A 20,026-nucleotide genomic window follows, 5' to 3' on the forward strand; every position below is an offset into this window, starting at 1 on the left:
CAGATGAGGAAAACTTGGAGGAAAAAAGTACATAATATTTAAGTAATATAAAAAAAGTATTATATAATGGTTTATGTAAGAAAGACGAAGAAATCTTTAAGGATATAAGGTGAGTAGGGCTAATGGCTAGTCAATTGACATACTTTTATTTTGTACTATAGAATAAATATATAGTAAATAATCAAATATATCTTTGTTATAAATTTTATTTACCGTATAAAACTTGTTGGTACATTAATTCATTATTAGTTTTGACTAACGTCAGTTTGAGGTAGAAATATCGTATCACACTTTAGTAACCAAACTAACATTTTTTCCAAAAATAATAATCAAGTTATTTTCAAACTATGTTTAAAACAATAGCTAGAACAAGCTAACATATTTTCTTTGTCAACACAATATTTACAAAAATGAATATGAAAATTCCAACAACACATTTCTGTACAAAGACCTTTGACAGTTCAGTTTTTATTGTCCAATTTCATTTGCCGACATCTACATACAAAATGGACAGACATACAAACATTATAACAAAGCTTTTATCATCGGGTTTTAAATTATTACACAATTGTTTAAATGTTTCAAATTTATATACATTTTAAAAGATTTTATTTTGCGTGGCAATATATGCAGTCTTCATAATATGAGTGTGTGAGTGAGACGAAATATATTTATCGAAGAGATTGAGAGGGACAGTAATATGTTGTACAATTATTTTTATGTTCATGTTCAAATTAAATTAGTATACGTAAAGTGAAGTTAACTATTTTGTACATTTAAGTTTTAATATGAAATAGTAACAGCGTTTTCATTGATTTACAAAAATTAAAAACTATTGAAATACAGCTTTAAAATAAATAAACATTTTCTTAACTAAAGTTTAAATATATCTTTATACCAATAAATAACTACAAGATATTTTACTGTAAAAATCTTACTAATATTATAAGTTCAAATGTTTGAATGAGTGGATGTATGTTTGAAGGTATCTCCAGAAAGACTTAACGGAACTTGATGAAATTTTGGACAGATAGAACATAGTCTGGAAGAACACAGAGGCTATTCATTAAGTTATTTTATACCACGCGAACGGAATCGCGGGATACAGCTAGTATTTGCATATAACATCAATAATGATAAGACAGTTATTGTCTCTGGAACTCTGAAAACGATATTTAATATTTCATTGAAGTGAGAAGAGGCAATGATTCAGAGCGGCGTGTCCAGTTCATTGAGCCGAGAAATGACAGGCTCGGGTCCGGGTTCAAAGCAAGCTACGCCACTCTATAGATATTATTGTGACTATTATTACAGTCGTGACATCGACAATCATTCACAGTGTGTTTTATAACTGCAAATAACGTTTACATGATTTCTGAATACATGAATATAAAGTTTTGTGATCTGTTCAAACAACTCCGAAGTTAGTAAGTTTAGTAAATACAGTTTCCCCTACAATTATACACCAAACAAGTTAGTATTTTAGTATGAAAGCTCTAAGGTCATTATAATCTGAAACTACGATAAACTTTACATGAGTAAAATGAGGAACTTTAAGTAGGCAAAAAATTAACGTGCAGTGAAAGTTATATAATAGAATTTTAAAATTTTACTTTAAAAAGAATATATCTTAATAGCCTGTTTAACAATATCCAAATTAAAATCCGAATAACTAACAAATAAATTAACTGACTCATACTTCCTTTTAAAAAGATTTACCTTTGACAGCTTATTTGGAATTGTTGAAACGCCAACGACCATTTATACAACTGTCTCTGTTTTCTCCAAGACAATGTAAGAGATGAGAAGACAATATGTGTTAATGCAAATCTCACATCGTAGTAGAATTATGAAGTAACTTGAGGAGGTAAAAAGCAAGATGTTTTAATTTCACTGTAGCCTTTCTTCGATAGATTTAACGCAGAGAAAATCTGACGAGCGTTATTCGAAATTACCACGCGCCCGCTTAAACATTTGACAAAGGAATGTGTTGCCTCAAGGCACTCTGTTAAAATCCGCAACATAATGCTAAATAATCAACATAATGTAACCTACTAATTATTAAACTATTCAAGGTATTAATTAGCTAATTATAACAAGGCCAATTTATATAAAATATATCTATTATATACTAAAATAAAATCTGTCTAATGGACTGATATTAATTTATGAAATCTCTAGTTGTCGCTCGCTACTTGAATTTATAAAAAAAAAACTTAATAGCCCATTCTTCCAGAATGTTCTACGTCTATGTCAAATTTTAGCGAGATCCCAAAAATGCACCCATTCTGGAGATACCTTCAAACAAACATCCATCCAAACATTCTCATTTAAAAGATTACTATGAGTAACGTAATAGTAGGTAAAGAAAAAAGATAAAGAAAGGCATCAGTAAAAGGTTTTATGTAAAAAAAAAAACTTTAGTAATAGATTAGTCTGTATATTTATTCCCTTAAGTAAAAAGGCAACTAACCAAACTACACCGTCATTTTGTTTCAAATCACAAGCGCTCCCCAGGGGATCCCCCAGTCGAGGGTTTCAGTATTAATTGAACGTGGTGAGGGAATGGGGAGGGGCTTAGAAGATTCCATTAGCCTCTCACTAAAACTGGATAGTACATTAATTTTATTTACATGGACTTCGGGCCCACTTAATTACCTCTACTAAAGCCAAAACAATTCACAAACAATTATACTTAATAGGGTTCAATTAGATTTTTAAAGGAAAATTTGAGGTTATCCCAAAGTTTGAAACACATAATTAAATTCAAACCTGAGTAGGGATAAATGCAAAATTTTGGACGATATTTGTTAAAAACAAGAAAATTTCATCTAGCATAATGAGGTCAAAGAATAAATATAATGCCTAAAGTGTCCTCATCATCATCAGCTCACTACAAATTCTCACTGAGGGGCCGGGAGCCTACACTAAGTTAGGGGTGACTAGGCCATAGTCAACGACGCTGGCTTAGTGCCTTGACTTCACCCATATGTAAGCATAAAGCATCATAAGGCGTCCTATTTATCTTCAATTTTTTGGTCAAATTATTTTGATTTTGCCTTACTGTAATAATTCAATTCAAAGTAACTGGGTACACGAGCATTGCATTCTCTAACTGTTGAGGTATTCTGTTCTGATATAAAGTGATATCAGCCGTCAAGTCATGAGTCGTCGGTATTTTCAATGGCAGAAATTCTAGAAATGCAGCGAGACACTGCGGGCACGTGCCTTGAATGTAAACTCAGTACGAAATAATTGCACATTGAATTCTAAACATATTTCCAACAAAGACGTTTACTATCGGACGTCGCTTCACCGCTAAAATAATATTATTGAAAATATTAAACGTTCCGCTGCATGCATACATTCCTAAAATTCCTATTAGTTTTAATTATGATTACATAACTACATAAGTGAACTTCTTTCGGTAAGTAATTTTAAAATATAAGAATATAAATACGAAGTTTAACAATAGCATCACATAGTGAAATACAAACAATCTACCTAGCTCTCGTACATTCTAAACAAAGTGTTCCGCGCCCCGCCCCAGCTCTTACGATATACTGCAAATAGGCTGCGATAAAGTCGACAACTTAAAAATGAGCAAAAGATAACAACACCGCCATCATTTACACCAATGAAACGAAGCTGAAATTGCGAAGATTGTGGAAAAATATTCCGTTTAACAAATGACTGATAAATGACATAGTTGTATTTTAACGTAAATATTACCGTATAGTTTCCTTGCTGTGTTCTTCAAAGCGTAGTGCCTTTAACAACAATTACTAGACGAGTAAGTTTTTAGATGACGCTGGCTATACAATAAGCATGTGGCAACACCAGGAAGTAAATATAATTTGGTTAAATATACTCTATGCGCCAAAGCAGAGAGGTATTTTACTCTTTGGTCAATGATGCTGTCTTTTTGAACAAGGAATATATTCTTTGATAAAAAAAACTAACAATAATATAGTTCTGATGACTATCGGAATACTATTATTATTGAAATGCTTTTCTTGATCTAAGTTAACACATATATTAGAAAAGCAAGCTATCTCTATTTTGTTTTTAATCCTAAGCAAATATTGGCTAAACGAGATTCTGCGTATACAGTACCTTTAGTTTACATGTCATCCAAATGTGGTGATGCGTGATATTGTTTTGTAAATACGTGGAAAGAAATCCCCAAACCTATCAATATTTTTTGTTCTGTTTACAAAATAGATAGGCAGTAGCGGCGAGTTTTTACAGGTCGGGAGTTGTGTTTGCTTTGATTCGGACAATGTTAAAAAAAAGAACAGTATTTATACAGTCAGGATTTTATATCCAGTAACAAAAATAGTTTCCTATTTTATAAAAGGTTAAAAATGTTTGAGAAATTGTATAGTTCTTATTTAAACTAGGCATAGACCAAGATCCTGTCTAGATCTAGGCCATTGACTTGCCTGCGCGTGACTAAAGCGCTACAAAAGTATATTCTCTGATAACAGAAATGTTTACGTTGTTCGATAAAGCTCAAGTCGTTTGTGTAAGTTTAGCTTAATGCGGTATTCGCGTGTTTGTACGATATTTAAACGATATATTATTTTGAGAATGGTTTTTGGCGAATTGATTTTATGTCGCAAAAGAAAAGATTTGAACATGAAATGAAGAGTGCTCTTGTTTTTTTATTGCATTTACGATACATGTTTAAAGTAAGTTAATATCAATACTCTTTTTAAGTTTAGAAAAGATTTGAATATAATCGTCCATTATATCCACAGCGATAACAATTGAACAACAATGTTTTTGGACAAACATTTTTGTAGTGAAAACTCGCAATAAGACACAAATATCAACACAATGTCTATGTACAACATTTCCTCCCTTCATTTGGCGCATGGTTTCGACATGAAAAGATGGAATTATGATAACAAATGTTTACGCTCACCATTTTTAATATTCCGCTGTTTGACGAGGGTTGTTGCTTCAGTATAAAGGTAAATTAATTTGGCGACACAAGGACGGAATGTTTACTTTTGTTTATATGTAAATATCTGATGATATACGATCTAGATATTAGGTTATATTAAATTCATTTTACATTTTTTATTAACTTACTCGATACAAAAATAATGTACGTAAGTATTATGAAAGCCTAGCTGTAAAAAGGTCAATGTCTCTACTATCCAGACTATCTTCTACGTCTATGTCAAATTTCAGCGAAATAAACGAAAGAAGACATCTTGAATATCAGGTGGTTGTAATTGTGCAGTGAAGTAACGTCACAGCTGCGTGACAGTTCAGTGGAGGACGCATCAAAGGCAAGCGGACACCAAAGGCTTTGCTATACTTCAACTATACCAAGCTATATTGGTACTGGAGCACTGGACTGGAAGTGCATCCAATACATAGTCATCAGTCAAAACACTATCCTAAAGAATATCTCAAATATGGGTAAAATATTTCTATTTAGCCTTCGCGGCTATTCATTACCCTACCTGTCTTATTTCAAAGATAATGATAGAGGTATCTTGCTTTTTTATGTCAATAAAACCTGCACAAGATTTTTATGGAGCAGTATACCTCAAGGAAACAAGCAAGACTTTAAAACGTCTCAGAAGATTGTCCTTTATTGTTATAAATGTCATCTTGCAGTACAACAGTTAGGTTATACGTGAGAAAACTAACGGTTTATACGTTGTAATATAAAGCCAGCTACACACAAGCGATTTAAACTGTACTGAACTGAAAAAATCAAACTATTCATTTTAAATGTGTGTGTAGATTACATTTAAATTGGACAGTTCTTAGTATTGTCTACACATATAGGCCCACGTTAAGTTGAGACTGTACAGTTGAAACTGAAGGTGGATAGCTGGCTTTAGGTATGAGGCGAGGCTGCATACCAATGTGCACTCGCTGCACCGCCCGCCATTCCGCGAACACTCTGATTGTGCTCGCTCACGTTTGAGAAAGTACTCACGTGAAATAAATGCGAGTGTTGTCTTCAAGCGATTCCCCGAGGAAATATAAAGTGTTGAGTTACGAAACGTATTTTATTGCTATTTTACTGTAGCTCTCTTCCTTTTGTTTTGTTCTTTAAATTATTACAAAGATGCGTCAGTTTTCTTTCCTGGCAACTCTACAATGTTGGTATCTTTCTGTGTATAAGAAGCATAACTATTGCATTAAATGCGTTGATTGTCCTTTGTTTTTCACTGAAATTTGAATAAAGAACAGTAGGTAAAAATAACTTTTTTTGTAATTTAAAATAAACACTGCAATCTCCTTTAAAATCTTACATATATTATGAATATTTAGATGGATGGATGGATGTTTGTTCGAAGATATCTCCGGAAGGGCTCAACAGATCTTGATAACATTTGGTTTAGATGTAGAATATAGTATGAAAGAACAAATGGCTATTTATTAAGTTGTTTTAATGCCGCGTGGACTGACGCGGCGATAGCTAGTGATAAAGCTACTTTTTTCGTAATGTTAAAATATTTCATTGTACAATTGTGGAGTTTATAAAAATGTATGTAACAAGATAAATGAAGGCGGGATGTCTCCTGCATTTTCTCTCCTCCTTGAACTGCCACAAGACACCAGATGTCCGACGACGAAGACAAATTGTTCACCTCGGGCCTTTTTACATTTTGTTATAACTCTTGTTCTTTTTCCTATTTTTATTTTATTTATTTGCAGATACATTTACGTCTTTCCCACGAGGCGGTTTGATATATAATCATAATATTATTATATATAAAATTACTTATAGTTAGCTATTTGTAGACATAAAAATGAATAAAAGTACACATATAGTCCTGGTATGTTTTAGTTGGAGGAAAAAAAATATTTTTTGAATATTCAAAGCTTTTCTTCTAGTATGTAAAAGAATTGATTTATTAGAAAAGTTTTTGATGTTTTTTTAATTACTTACTTGTTTTTATAAAAATAAAAACTTATATTAAATATATATAGATTTAACCACACAAGGTTAAACTTAACAGTAGGTTTAGTTTTACCTTTTAATCTATTTTTAATTATATTTTACCACGCTATCAGTTGTAATTAATTTTAACAACGCTCTTTCACTCGTGTAGCGAAATATTAACTAACAAAAATCACGGGGCATTTTAATTGGGAATTCTTTAACTTTTAATCAACATTTTTTAGACTATTTTTTTAATACTAATTAAGAAAAGCAAAAAAGAATTCAGATAACGACTAGAGATGTATACAAGATAAGTATATACTGTGCCGACCCTCATTATGGAAAGGGGCAGGTGAAAAGCAAAAAGTTATACCCATATACTGATAGTGAATTTTTCTTAACACCTTACTAATATCATAAATACGAATGTTTAGATGGATGGATGTTTGTTAGAAGGTAGAAGGATGTAGAACATAGTAATGGTAGAACACATAGACTACGAAGTTTTTTTAACGAGCGAACGGAGTCGTGGGCGACAGCTAGTTTGAAATAAATTATAGATAACAATCCAAGTTGTGAAACTCTTAAATGTTTTAAAGTAAAACTAATCAATAGTCGCGGTTTCCAATGTAAGCTGCAAAGCGTTACCGGAGGAAATTGATTTTAAGATAAAACTGATAGAGCGCGCTTGCAAGTGGTCGTAATGGCGACCTGTAATGGCCGCTGCAACCTATTTACTTGTATTGATTTAATTTGCAACCTTACATCGTGTGGTTTTAATTTTTTAACAAAATAAATAGATTTTTGTTATAGAACCATTTTATTGTAACTTATATATAATATTTGACCAGATGACTAAAAAATTTAGTTTTATCGAGTATAAGAGGTCCTAGATCTATTAAATCCACTACCGAAACTATTGTATTTAATATCCATATACATTTATTTATCATATTTTTAATATAATATAATACATTTCATATCCAAAACAAAATAAAAATATACAAAACATATTATATTAAAAACAGAACACCACCGGCTGCGGAATCCCATGACTCAAACAACCAGTGGTCAGGGCTGCAGAGACAGGAACCTTCTCACGATGCGCGCGGTTTCTAGTATAACTGCCTTTTGTATCGGGCCCTTAATCCAACTGTGTAGCGAGAGTTTCTTGAGATGTTGGTCGAAGCTCGATGGTATTAAATATATACTTATCTCTATTCAATCTTAAAATATATAGATATAACAATCGTGTTGTTTGTTTATTTGTTATGTTGTTATCGTAACAAATAACGTATAAGAGTATAATTCGATATTCGTCGAGCGTCAGAAACAGCCGCGAGACACAATTACTTCATTTAGTTTGATAAAAGGCAATTTATCGCCCACCCCTTGTTCTGTATTCAAATACATTTAAACATTAAATTAATTTTGCTTTTCTTCTAGTATGTAAAAGAATTGATTTATTAGAAAAGTTTTTAATGTTTTTTTTAATTACTGACTTGTTTTTATAAAAATAAAAACTTATATTAAATATTTCAGAAAGCAGCAAATATTGATGGTGTATTTTAACCACACAAGGTTAAACTTAACAGTAGGTTTAGTTTTACCTTTTAATCTATTTTTAATTATATTTTACCACGCTATCAGTAGTAATTAATTTTATAATAACAACGCTCTTTCACTCGTGTAGCGAAATATTAACTAACAAAATCACGGGGCATTTTAATTGGGAATTCTTTAACTTTTAATCAACATTCTTTAGACTCTATTTTTTAATACTAATTAAGAAAAGCAAAAAAGAATTCAGATAACGACTAGAGATGTATACAAGATAAGTATATACTGTGCCGGCCTTCATTAGGGAAAGGGGCAGGTGAAAAGCAAAAAGTTATACCCATATACTGATAGTGAATTTTTCTTAACACCTTACTAATATCTTAAATACGAATGTTTAGATGGATGGATGTTTGTTAGAAGGTAGAAGGATGTAGAACATAGTAATGGTAGAACACATAGACTACGAAGTTTTTTTAACGAGCGAACGGAGTCGTGGGCGACAGCTAGTTTGAAATAAATTATAGATAACAATCCAAGTTGTGAAACTCTTAAATGTTTTAAAGTAAAACTAATCAATAGTCGCGGTTTCCAATGTAAGCTGCAAAGCGTTCCCAGAGGAAATTGATTTTAAGATAAAACTGATAGAGGGAGCTTGCAAGTGGTCGTAATGGCGACCTGTAATGGCCGCTGCAACCTATTTACTTTAAATGTATTAATTTAATTTGCAATCTTACATCGTGTGGTTTTAATTTTTTAACAAAATAAATAGATTTTTGTTATTAAAACCTATTTATTGTACTTTATATATTTGACTAGATGACTAAAAAATTTAGTTATTTCGAATATAAGAGGTCCTAGATCTATTAAATCCACTACCGAAACTATTGTATTTAATATCCATATACATTTATTTATCATATTTTTAATATAATATAATACATTTCATATCCAAAACAAAATAAAAATATACGAAACATATTATATTAAAAAGAGAACACCACCGGCTGCGGAATCCCATGACTCAAACAACCAGTGGTCAGGGCTGCAGAGACAGGAACCTTCTCACGATGCGCGCGGTTTCTAGTATAACTGCCTTTTGTATCGGGCCCTTAATCCAACTGTGTAGCGAGAGTTTCTTGAGATGTTGGTCGAAGCTCGGTGGTATTAAATATATACTTATCTCTATTCAATCTTAAAATATATAGATATAACAATCGTGTTGTTTGTTTATTTGTTATGTTGTTGTTGTAAATAACGTATACGAGTATAATTCGATATTCGTCGAGCGTCAGAAACAGCCGCGAGACACAATTACTTCATTTAGTTTGATAAAAGGCAATTTATCGCCCACCCCTTGTTCTGTATTCAAATACATTTAAACATTAAATTAATTTTGCTTTGTCTTCATCGAGTTAAAATAATTCATTTCGTTTTACAAACATTCATTATATAGATAATTAATTTCCCAGTCAACTCTAAAACAGCGAAATTAGAGGAGTTTATTTATCTAAAGCTAACAGTGAGAATTATTCGAAATACTAGCTGTCGCCCGCGACTACGTCCGCAATAAATTAAAAAAAAAACTTAAATAGTAAGTGTTCTTTCAGACTGAAATTTCATCGCGATCTGTTCAGCCGTCCTGGAGATGTCATCTAACAAACATCCATCTAGCTAAACATTCACATTTATAATATTAGTAAGATGTAAAATATTCAATATAAGAAACAGTTACTTAGCAATACAGAGTATAAAAATAAACACATGTCACTTGTTCTAAAAGTCGGCATATGTCCCCCTTCCCCTTTTCTCCCCTCTATCTCACAACCTTTCAAATCAGGACAAACATCGGAACGATCCTTGAAGTTAAGAGGCTCTCCTGCTGTTTGAGGTTATCCCCAAGCTTTTATCTTGTCTGAAATCTGAAGGAGAGATGCTTCAACTCTGTAGTCTTCCAAGAATGTTTTCACATTAATGACGCTTGAAGATTTATGTGCAAAAGAAATGACATATTAACTATTAGCGAGTGCATTTCGTTGTTAACATTTCCCGCGCTATTTTCTCTTTTTCATATTTTTTTTGTATCACGAGGTGGCAAACGAGCGAGCGGCCACCTGAAATCACTGAAATAGCGACGTGACCGTTGCCCATAGACATACGCGATTGCATATGCGTTGCCTACCTTTAATCGATCGATCGATCGAATCCAATTACACCTCCCATTCTTTCCTTATAAGAAAAAGGATGGGAAGGGAAAGAGGACTAAATTAGGCCTACGGGACGCACACTCATCAGACTGCACGCGGAATTGCTTCCACTTCACGCCTGTCTTCTGTGTGGTCGCGGTTTTTCACCTGGCCAATTCGTGTGAAGATGTTAAAGCGGACTCTACCACTGTTATATCTTTTTCTTAATCTAAAAGGCAAAGGTTCTCAGTGGCCATTATGCCACAATGTTTAATTCTGCACTCAACAAAAGACTGTCGCATAAATGATGACACTTCTATTTCATAGGAAATATATTTTAATTAATAAATATTTGTACGTAATTATCTAACAGAGTTAATATTAATATTATATAACTTTACGACCTTGTTATAAACGATTTCCCTGTACTAATTTATTTGTGCGGGCAAATCTCAACTTGTGATTAATGTAAGTCTAAGCGTAATTAATAATTAAAAGTTACACGGAATTTAAACGTTTAATTTACTGTAATATGAGAAATATATCTAAAATGTTATATACTTATAACTTTTGGTGTACCTATATATTTGCATATCTTGTCTGTGACGATCTATATGACGCTGACTGTACATTTATAATAACTGGATGGAACTAGACAATGTTGGTTGTAGTGTAGCTATTGTCTTGGTTGTCAAGCCTAAAAGTCATGTGTCACTTATTGTACATGATGAGGTGTTGGTGAGACGTAAAAGAACTAGACTTCCAAAGACTAGGACATTACATTGGTCTTTGCACAAATAATGAAATATACCAATCAGAACGCCATACAACATAACAACATCATCAGCTCACTATACGTCCCCACCGAGGGGCTCGGAGCCTGCCCTAAGTTAAGGGTGACTAGGCCATAGTCAACGCTGACCAAGTGCGGGTTGGTTGACTTCACACATCTCTTTGAATTACTTCTCAGATATGTGCAGCATCACGATGTTTTTCCTTCACCGTAAGAACGTCGGATAAATGTACATATGTAATTTGGAAATGGAAAAACACATTGGTACATGGCGGGATTCGAACCCAGGACCTGCAGATTGCAAGTCAAGTGCTTGACCCCTGAGCCACCAACGCCATAACTTATCAATATTTGCCAAACATTTGCACAAACACACCCAATCAATGTTGGATAGAGTTTGCTCATGTTGGTTGTATTCCGTATAGGATTGTCATTACGCGACCGCTTTGTTTGTTAAACAAACACACAATTGTGTTATTTAATAGGTGTGTTAATTTTAGATCTATTCAAATACAAATAGTTAGTGTTAACTACGTTTGTTTTTACTGTAGTTAGTTAATGATTGAGTTTTGTTTTGTTACTAAATACATTATAGTATTTTATATAAACATACTTACATATTGTGTAATATGAAGCGCTTGACGAGATATATTAAAATCCTCGAAATTTGCGTAAAAATGGCATTAATCGAAACGCATCCAGGATTTCTTCATTCTTGGTTAGGCTATTCTAAAATTAGGAATACTTTTTTCTTTCAACTTGTTTTATCTCCGATAAAAAGCGTACATTACCTGAAACAAAACAAGAAATATATTAATTACTCATGTCTACAATAATATTGAAAAATTCTAGTAACAATTAGACGTATCTAGACTAGACTAATTATCCTTAATAAATAAGGTTCAAATTTTTGTTTAAAATTCTTATAACGAGCGTATAAAGATCGTATAAATTATGAAACCGTCCATTAGCAACGGTAATGTCCAGTATATTTAGACCCTCCGCCCTTTGACATTTGTTCCCGGACACGGGTCAAACATTTTACATTGCGGGGGCACGGCAATTAGCCGTGTAAAAGTGGAATTATTGATACGGGTGATACTTTCCGTGGTATATTTAAAACATGTACACATTCTGCATACAAAAATACATATATCATTAGATAATTGTCGGTTTACTTTCATTTTACAATAAAAAAAATGTTTTACTCGTCTTAATAATTACAAGATAACTTTAGGTATATGTAAAGTAATGAAATTGTATATTTTAGTAACTTAATTATTATAGAAAATCTTCATAAAACAAACGAGGACTTCAAGTCATATGTATGCCTGCCTTATAATCAATACGATCTTACTCATGTTACTAATATTATAAATGCGAATGTTTGGATGTATGGATGGATTTTGTTAGAAGTTATCTCCAGAACGGCTCTGTGCAAGGCATAGATGTAGAAGATAGTCTGAAAGAACACACAGGCTGCTAATTTTTTGTTTTAATTCCGCGCGGACAAAGTCGCGGACACCAGCTAGTAGGTCACAAATACTAGTTATATTTCTACTGTTTAACATTTTGGTCATAATAAATAAATAAAATAATAATATTTTAATGAATCAGTGAATTATGTAAGACAATTAAGATTTTCCTCTGATACAACGTTATAAATGATTACAGCCATCGCGATAACGTTACCAATTTATTCATTTATTTGCAAACAAACTGACATCACGATATATTGTACATTATTATAATTATAATATTTCATTATTTAAAACCAAAAACACACGATAGGAAATTCATATCTGTTGCTTATTTTTTTTTATATATGTTTACTAGCTGTCTCCCGCCACTCCGTCCCGCGCGGGATTAAAAGTAGATGTTGGCCGATTCTCAGACTTACTCAATATGCTCACAAAATTTCATGAGAATCGGTCAAGCCGTTTCGGAGGAGTATGGGAACGAAAACTGTGACACGAGAATTTTATATATACGAAAACATTTAGACAAAATGTCGTAAAGGAAAAAACTTCAACATCTCTACAACTAATCTTACTAATGTGTTTTGGTTTTAATATAAAACCACAAACGCAAGATTGTAATAATTATATAAATCAGTCAGTATATACATAACATATATAAATAAAGTCACATATATTAACATAAATGTATAATTACGATTCCGCAAAGCTCGTTAGGCTTGGATTATATTAATAATATCCATATATTTTGGTGTTTCCTCTATGTACAGTCAGCTTCATATATATCGTAACAGACAAGATATGCAAATATATAGGTACACCAAAAGTAATCAATTATATCGGTACAACAAAAGTCCTCAAATTAATAGATACATTCACCCTGCTCAAATACATCGGTACATACACAGCGTCATAAGTAACTAAGCAGTCAAGGTGTGCAAAAATATCGTAACATTTGACAAAATTGAACTCTATCTCTATGTACCTTATTGTGGTACAATTTGGAATAAACTACTTCTGTTTACTTTTTTTTTTACATTCATTTGATACTTAACATAATATACTAAACATGTGCATTTATCACTGTGACGTAACTGGGAAATTAAAATGCAAATAAAATTATGTTATTACGATGAAAAAAAATCAAACCTTCTTAATTCATTTTGCCGTTTTTAATTTTGAGATATTGAGTTTCTTTTTTATTTAGTTTTAGTTGCCAGTATGTTATATGATAGGGTTGAACACCGAAAATAAATAAAACAATTCATTTAATTTAATTCAAATATGAAACTGTATTTAAGAGAAACGCTATTAACTCGGACTGATATTAATGTTCACATAATAACTGCTGTGGTAGCTAATTAAATATCTACTGTTGTAAAATTAATAACATAGTAATTAATAACTTTATCCGTAGAGTAGGTTTGTTAATCAACTTAAGTTAACATTCAAGTACATTACGTAACCAATAAACACTATTCTGTGGCAACCCTAACTGCAACACTACATCGCCTCACGGTTGTACTAAGATATATTGCTGTCTCTCTTTTGTCAAAGAGAATAAACGAGATGCCAATATGTATTAACACACAGTTAGTACAGTACTAGATGTCAATTAAACTGCAGTACTAAATAAATTCCGTAATAGTAAATTCTTGATGATACTTTAGAAAGCCTATAAATATTTGTAGTAAAAGTAGCAAAAGTTTATAAAAATTGCTTCTATGTTACTTCAAGTGTAAACTTTGTAGTAATGTATAACAAACAAATCCCTTATAAATTGGAAACAGATGTTGGCGCGACTCCAAGAGAAGGTGCACGAAACGATGAGGTAACTGCGAGGTAACGAACAGGTAACCGAGGTAACGAGCGGTGTTACCAACCTACAAAATACTGCAAATAGTTTGCAATAAACTGTACATAAGCCGAGTGGGACAGCACTAGATAAAATCTTAGCTTCGCGTAGGATACAAAATTATTTTTATTTAAAAAATTTAAGCAGAAATACTTGAGTAATTCTGTAACAAACGTTCGTGAGATTTCTAATAAAATGATATTTACCTATAAATTGGTTCGGTTTGGATAACGTTAAAAAAATAATGTTTTAAAAAGTTCATAATAATTATTTTCATGTCTTGCTTATTTATTTCTGTGTAAATCTGTGATTACCTTTTCGACGAACAGATGGCGCTGCGCAGGATTCAGGTGGGGATACGGTCGCCTCAGTAATTTGTGCAAAAGGTTTCGCCGAAATACTATTTATAGATATCCGAACTGATCATCACGTAACCTTTTTATTTTTAATTATTCAATTTTAAGTATTCAGAATGATACTTTATATAAATTATCATCTGATGAAAAAATGTTAAAGTTATTAGCCGATAGATGGCGCTTGTAAAATAATCGCAACCGCAATAAAATATTTCATATTAATTAGATCGTTTATACAGAATAATAGTCAATTTATAACAACATAATAAAAAAAAGATAATTATATAAGTATGTTATATTTTTAATGTAAACTGGCCACCGAAAACACACACCAAAGCAGATAAAAAAGATATTAAAAAAAAAGTAAACTAGGAGATTTAGGCGCGAAGAGATGTCAAAATGTGATAGGAACAGGATAACAACGAAATCGATTGTGCTCGTATTAGTGTTTAACAATAAATAAAGAAGATAAAAAACTGTTTACTTTTTAAAAATATATTATGTTTTTCTAAGAAATCTCTAAATAAATAACGAAAGTTAAAATTACTATAATTATCAAAAATGGTAGATTGTCTGAGAACAAAAGATGTAGGAAGTGTACACAACACGACTCTATTAATTAGAATAGCGTAAACTATCCCTCCTATATTGATATAGCATGGAGTTGCAGACGAACCGACGTTAGATGCCGATTCTTCTGTGTGTGACATGCATACACCGGGGATCGAACCCACTACCAACCGAATACGGTCGTCGCCAATACGCCAGCGAGCGCATGTTGATCAAGTTGAAATAGTGTATCTGTAGCATTAGTTATGACGTCATCAGGTTGTTAACCTTTTAAATTGTACCTTATTTTACAGCTTTAGCCCGCGAATTCGTTTGCACGGAATTAAACAATCTTAGTATGTGACCTATAATTGTATATATGTTGCAATTTTTTTCAGATCCATTCGACCACTTTAGAGTTAGCCGTTTAGTAAATTCCATCCATCCATCAAATCAAATTATCGGTTTTTTTAATGTTATTAGAAATAAATAGGATAGTAATAATACTGTATTAGATGTTATAAATCAATTTTCTTTTTTTTTAGATGATTTTGTAAATGAAATAACAAACATTCAAACAAATAAATCATTTTTTTTCATATTTAAAAATAAAACATGGCGTCAAATGTGTAATATAACTTCTAATCTATACTAACATTATTAAGAGAAAATATTTGGTTTTTTGTTTGCATTGAATATGTTCGAAAACTACTGAACTAATTTAAAAAACATCTTTTACTGCTAAGAAGCTAGACTATCCTCGGGTGACATAAGCTATTTATTACTAAATATAGGATAACTTTGCATGGAATCATTAAAACTATGGTAATACTTTACCATTTGGCGTGATATCTATACAGTTTCCTAGTTAATAAGTAATTTGAGTACCGAAGCAATACTTAAGCAGAAACTTAATGATAATGAGTAAAAGTTAAGGGATACGGGCTCGGGAAATAAGAGATTTTGAGTTGAAGAAACTCTTCCACTTATCATCGTCCTTATTTGATTTAAGACATACAGGATGTTGAGAAATAATAGTAGTATTAGAAATGCTTAAATTGTTAACATTGTCGGATTATTAGTATAAAAATATACGTTTAACTTAATAAAGAGCCTGTAATAAAGAAATATAAAATATAAATGTAATTTCAATGATCGCTATCCTGTTCCAACAACGGATATTAGAAAATACTGACAAACATTTGCATTTAAACGTCCTTATTACGATCAAGCAGTCAGATTAACTTAACATTGATAATAATTGCTCGGTTATTAGAGTAAGATTTCTTTTAACGAGACTATTTTTGACGTTAATAAAATTATTATTTTAATTCTTTATTAAAAAACAACATAGATGTAAAAAGCGCTGTGATAAGTTTAAATATAACAATATGTAACTAACATTAGATTGTATATCAATGTATTTTTGAGTAGTAGTGAGACGGCCGGCAGCGCCCCCTGACGCCAGCCTCCGACAGCTCAAAGCTAAATGTAATTCCGCGAAAAATTGCAATTTCCACTTGCAATATGTTGCTAACAGCCGATACGTGAGACTCAATACTTTCAGCTATTTTCTATTTCTAACACTTTAAAGTATATGCCATCTTCTAAAAAACGTAAAGATCCTTCGATCCGAAAATTCTTTTAAGTACTTTGCGATCATCAAACAAAGCACAATAATCATTCTATCGCACGAATTAAACATTTTGTGGATAAACAGAAAGTGGTTAGAGTTGGAATATTTCGTCCGTGAACTATAGTTTCCAAAATTTATTCTCTCTCTCGACGTCAATTCCTCCTACATCTTATTCCAAATTTACATGACATAAAGATAACTTTAAACGTAAAGAGCGAAGTGAAAGGTGCCGTGCCGGGTCGCCAATCGATCTCCATGCCTCTCAGAGACCGTATCAAATGGCCGACACTATATTTAACGCTCTCCGAACGTGTTTCCAGATTGAGCGACCGCTAGGCCCAACCTCTGATAAATGACCTCACTTTATTTCTAAATTAACCATACAATTTCACCTTTTAGACATCTGAAATGTATTTATTTTCAATCACATGGAAACACTATATGATAGAGAAGTATTATAAAACTTGATTGTTACAATTTTTTCGTTTATTATAACTAAAATCATTAACAAGTCGCATTAGCAATATTGTATGTTTACATATTGCCTTTGCATTTTTCGTAGGCGCCTCTATAGAGAACTGAATAAACGAAAAACATTTTGATTGGATTTTGCGTTTGAATCGAGTTCAATTCCAATAAACGTTGGAATCGATATTCTAAATTAATCACTTTACGTTGAACGTGTTGTCGGCGTCGCTTGTTGATTGAACGCGAAGTTATAACAAAACGTGTCATTCTATAATAAAGCGCGATTGCACGAGAGTTTTGAATTACTTTTAATTAACACGGAATATTTGAATCGGAAACATTATAGCGAAATGGAATTAACTCATAACAACTAAGAGGTTTTACTGCTAATGGAAATGTAAATCCAACTTTTTTATTTATATATGGACTTTTTATTCAGTACAAAGATATTTGAAACTAAAAAAATTAACAAAAGTTAATGCAAGCCTACTTGTTATCGGCTATAATACGTTGAATCTTTTCGTCACACTTTCGTATACTTACGCATAAAATAAGTCTTAACTTGGTTAGAAAACTTAATAATTGCCAGTAATAAAAGCAAAATTAGTTGTAGTAAATTCAAGTATTGTAGTAGTCTATTTAATATTATTTTGATATTTAAAAATCAATTAAAAACACATAACATAGAAGATATCGCTTCTTCATTTATAACTTTATCAAACAGTTAAAATGGGTTTTTAATGACTAAAAAATAAAAGATACAGCTAAAGAAAATGAATTTGCGTCAGTTCAATATTGAACACTTCAATATGAAGATTACTGTAAGTAAACATTTTTAAACGTTAAAATTACTAAAGACACATTATAATGTCCATAGATTTATTGTTTATGGTCAATGTTTATTTAAGTTAATGAAGAGTAAAACGATAGGATGTCTTTAACTCAAAGAAAAATACATACATAAAAAATAAGACGTATAATTTGTTTTCAGGTGGTTGTAGCATTAATATGTTTCGTTTTATGCATGTCGGGGACAAACGCAGCACTAAAACTAAGTCTAATACCGAGCTTGGACCTGCCCATTATAGGAGAACTGAATACCGACGTCAAAATAGGCATTGATGGACAGAAAGGTCTCCTTGGAGCTGGCAAACTCTTGGTCAAAGGTCTAACGGCGAAGGCAGCTTCAAGCCTATTCAAGAAGAAACTGCCCAAAGGTAATACTGGTTATTTAAAAACAAAACTCGGGCTATTCCAAACTATAGTGTATACCTGATTTAAATTTAAATCAGGTTAAGCCTTTTTAAAATAACGTACTAATAAACATTCGCATTTATTACATTAGTAAAGAAGTAATGAACATCTGTCTTACTTGTTTGAAAAAAGTTTTCAAGTATTTATAATAGTTTTCATTACATTTATGATAAAATATATGAATTTGTATACAATCATTATTTTTAGGGTTCCGTACTTCATAGGAAAAAAAAGGAACCCTTATAGGATCCATTTTGTCCGTCGGTCTGTCTGTCAAGACCTTTTTTCTCAAATACGCGTGAAGGTATCAAGCTGGAATTTATTTTATTTACAGATACCAAGTCGGACAAAGGTAATACTCCCCGGCTGCCGCTGAAGCTTGGAAAAGATGTACCAAAGTAGAATAACAACTATAACTACACACAAGCGACACAACAAACTGTTTTAAGCTTAAAAAGACATTGTATTATTTGTCATGAGAAAATAAATTCTGTAAAATCATTTAATGTTTTATTTGATGGTCTTTTTTACTGAAACGTGTTATACCAACTACCATACTTAGTCGAAAATTAAGTAAAGGGATCTTTAACCATAGAAATCGACATTAAATTGGAAGATTGCTGATGCAGTGCCTATTTTATTGAAAAAAACAGATGTTATATAACCTAAAATTAGTTATAAAAAATAAAAAACCGACTAAGTTAGTAATAGATGAAATAACGCCATCTGTTGTCTGCGATTTAAAACAAAGAATTATATTATTAAATAATCTGTAATGTCATATGTAACATTTTTTAAATGAAAACATCGAAAATTTTGAAAAAAAAAAAAGTTATGTCGAGTCAGATTCGAACTCGTTTTTCTAGTGCTTTTATAGGATTCTATCTCACGTCTATTATAAGTGTTTTGTGTCGATGTAATATGACACTCCCTGGGAAAGAAGACGAATCGATTGACATCTCACTGATCAAATCA

At 31.8% G+C, this 20,026-nt stretch overlaps 2 protein-coding genes across 2 annotated transcripts in view; one reads left to right on the forward strand and one right to left on the reverse strand.

Annotated features, from left to right (window-relative positions):
• Positions 1 to 20,026, reverse strand: part of Cals (calsyntenin 1) — a 101,126-nt gene that overhangs the window by 39,735 nt on the left and 41,365 nt on the right. The window lies entirely within an intron of this gene.
• On the forward strand, positions 18,543 to 19,541 carry LOC106118629 (uncharacterized). The gene is made up of 3 exons (XM_013313301.1): positions 18,543 to 18,618; positions 18,789 to 19,014; positions 19,386 to 19,541. Exons 1-3 carry the CDS (start codon positions 18,571 to 18,573, stop codon positions 19,451 to 19,453), a joined length of 342 nt encoding a protein of 113 aa, XP_013168755.1. The 5' UTR covers positions 18,543 to 18,570; the 3' UTR covers positions 19,454 to 19,541.

Source organism: Papilio xuthus, unplaced genomic scaffold (genome assembly GCF_000836235.2).
Source record: "Papilio xuthus unplaced genomic scaffold, Pxut_1.1 DF827570.1, whole genome shotgun sequence".
Lineage (NCBI taxonomy): Eukaryota > Metazoa > Arthropoda > Insecta > Lepidoptera > Papilionidae > Papilio > Papilio xuthus.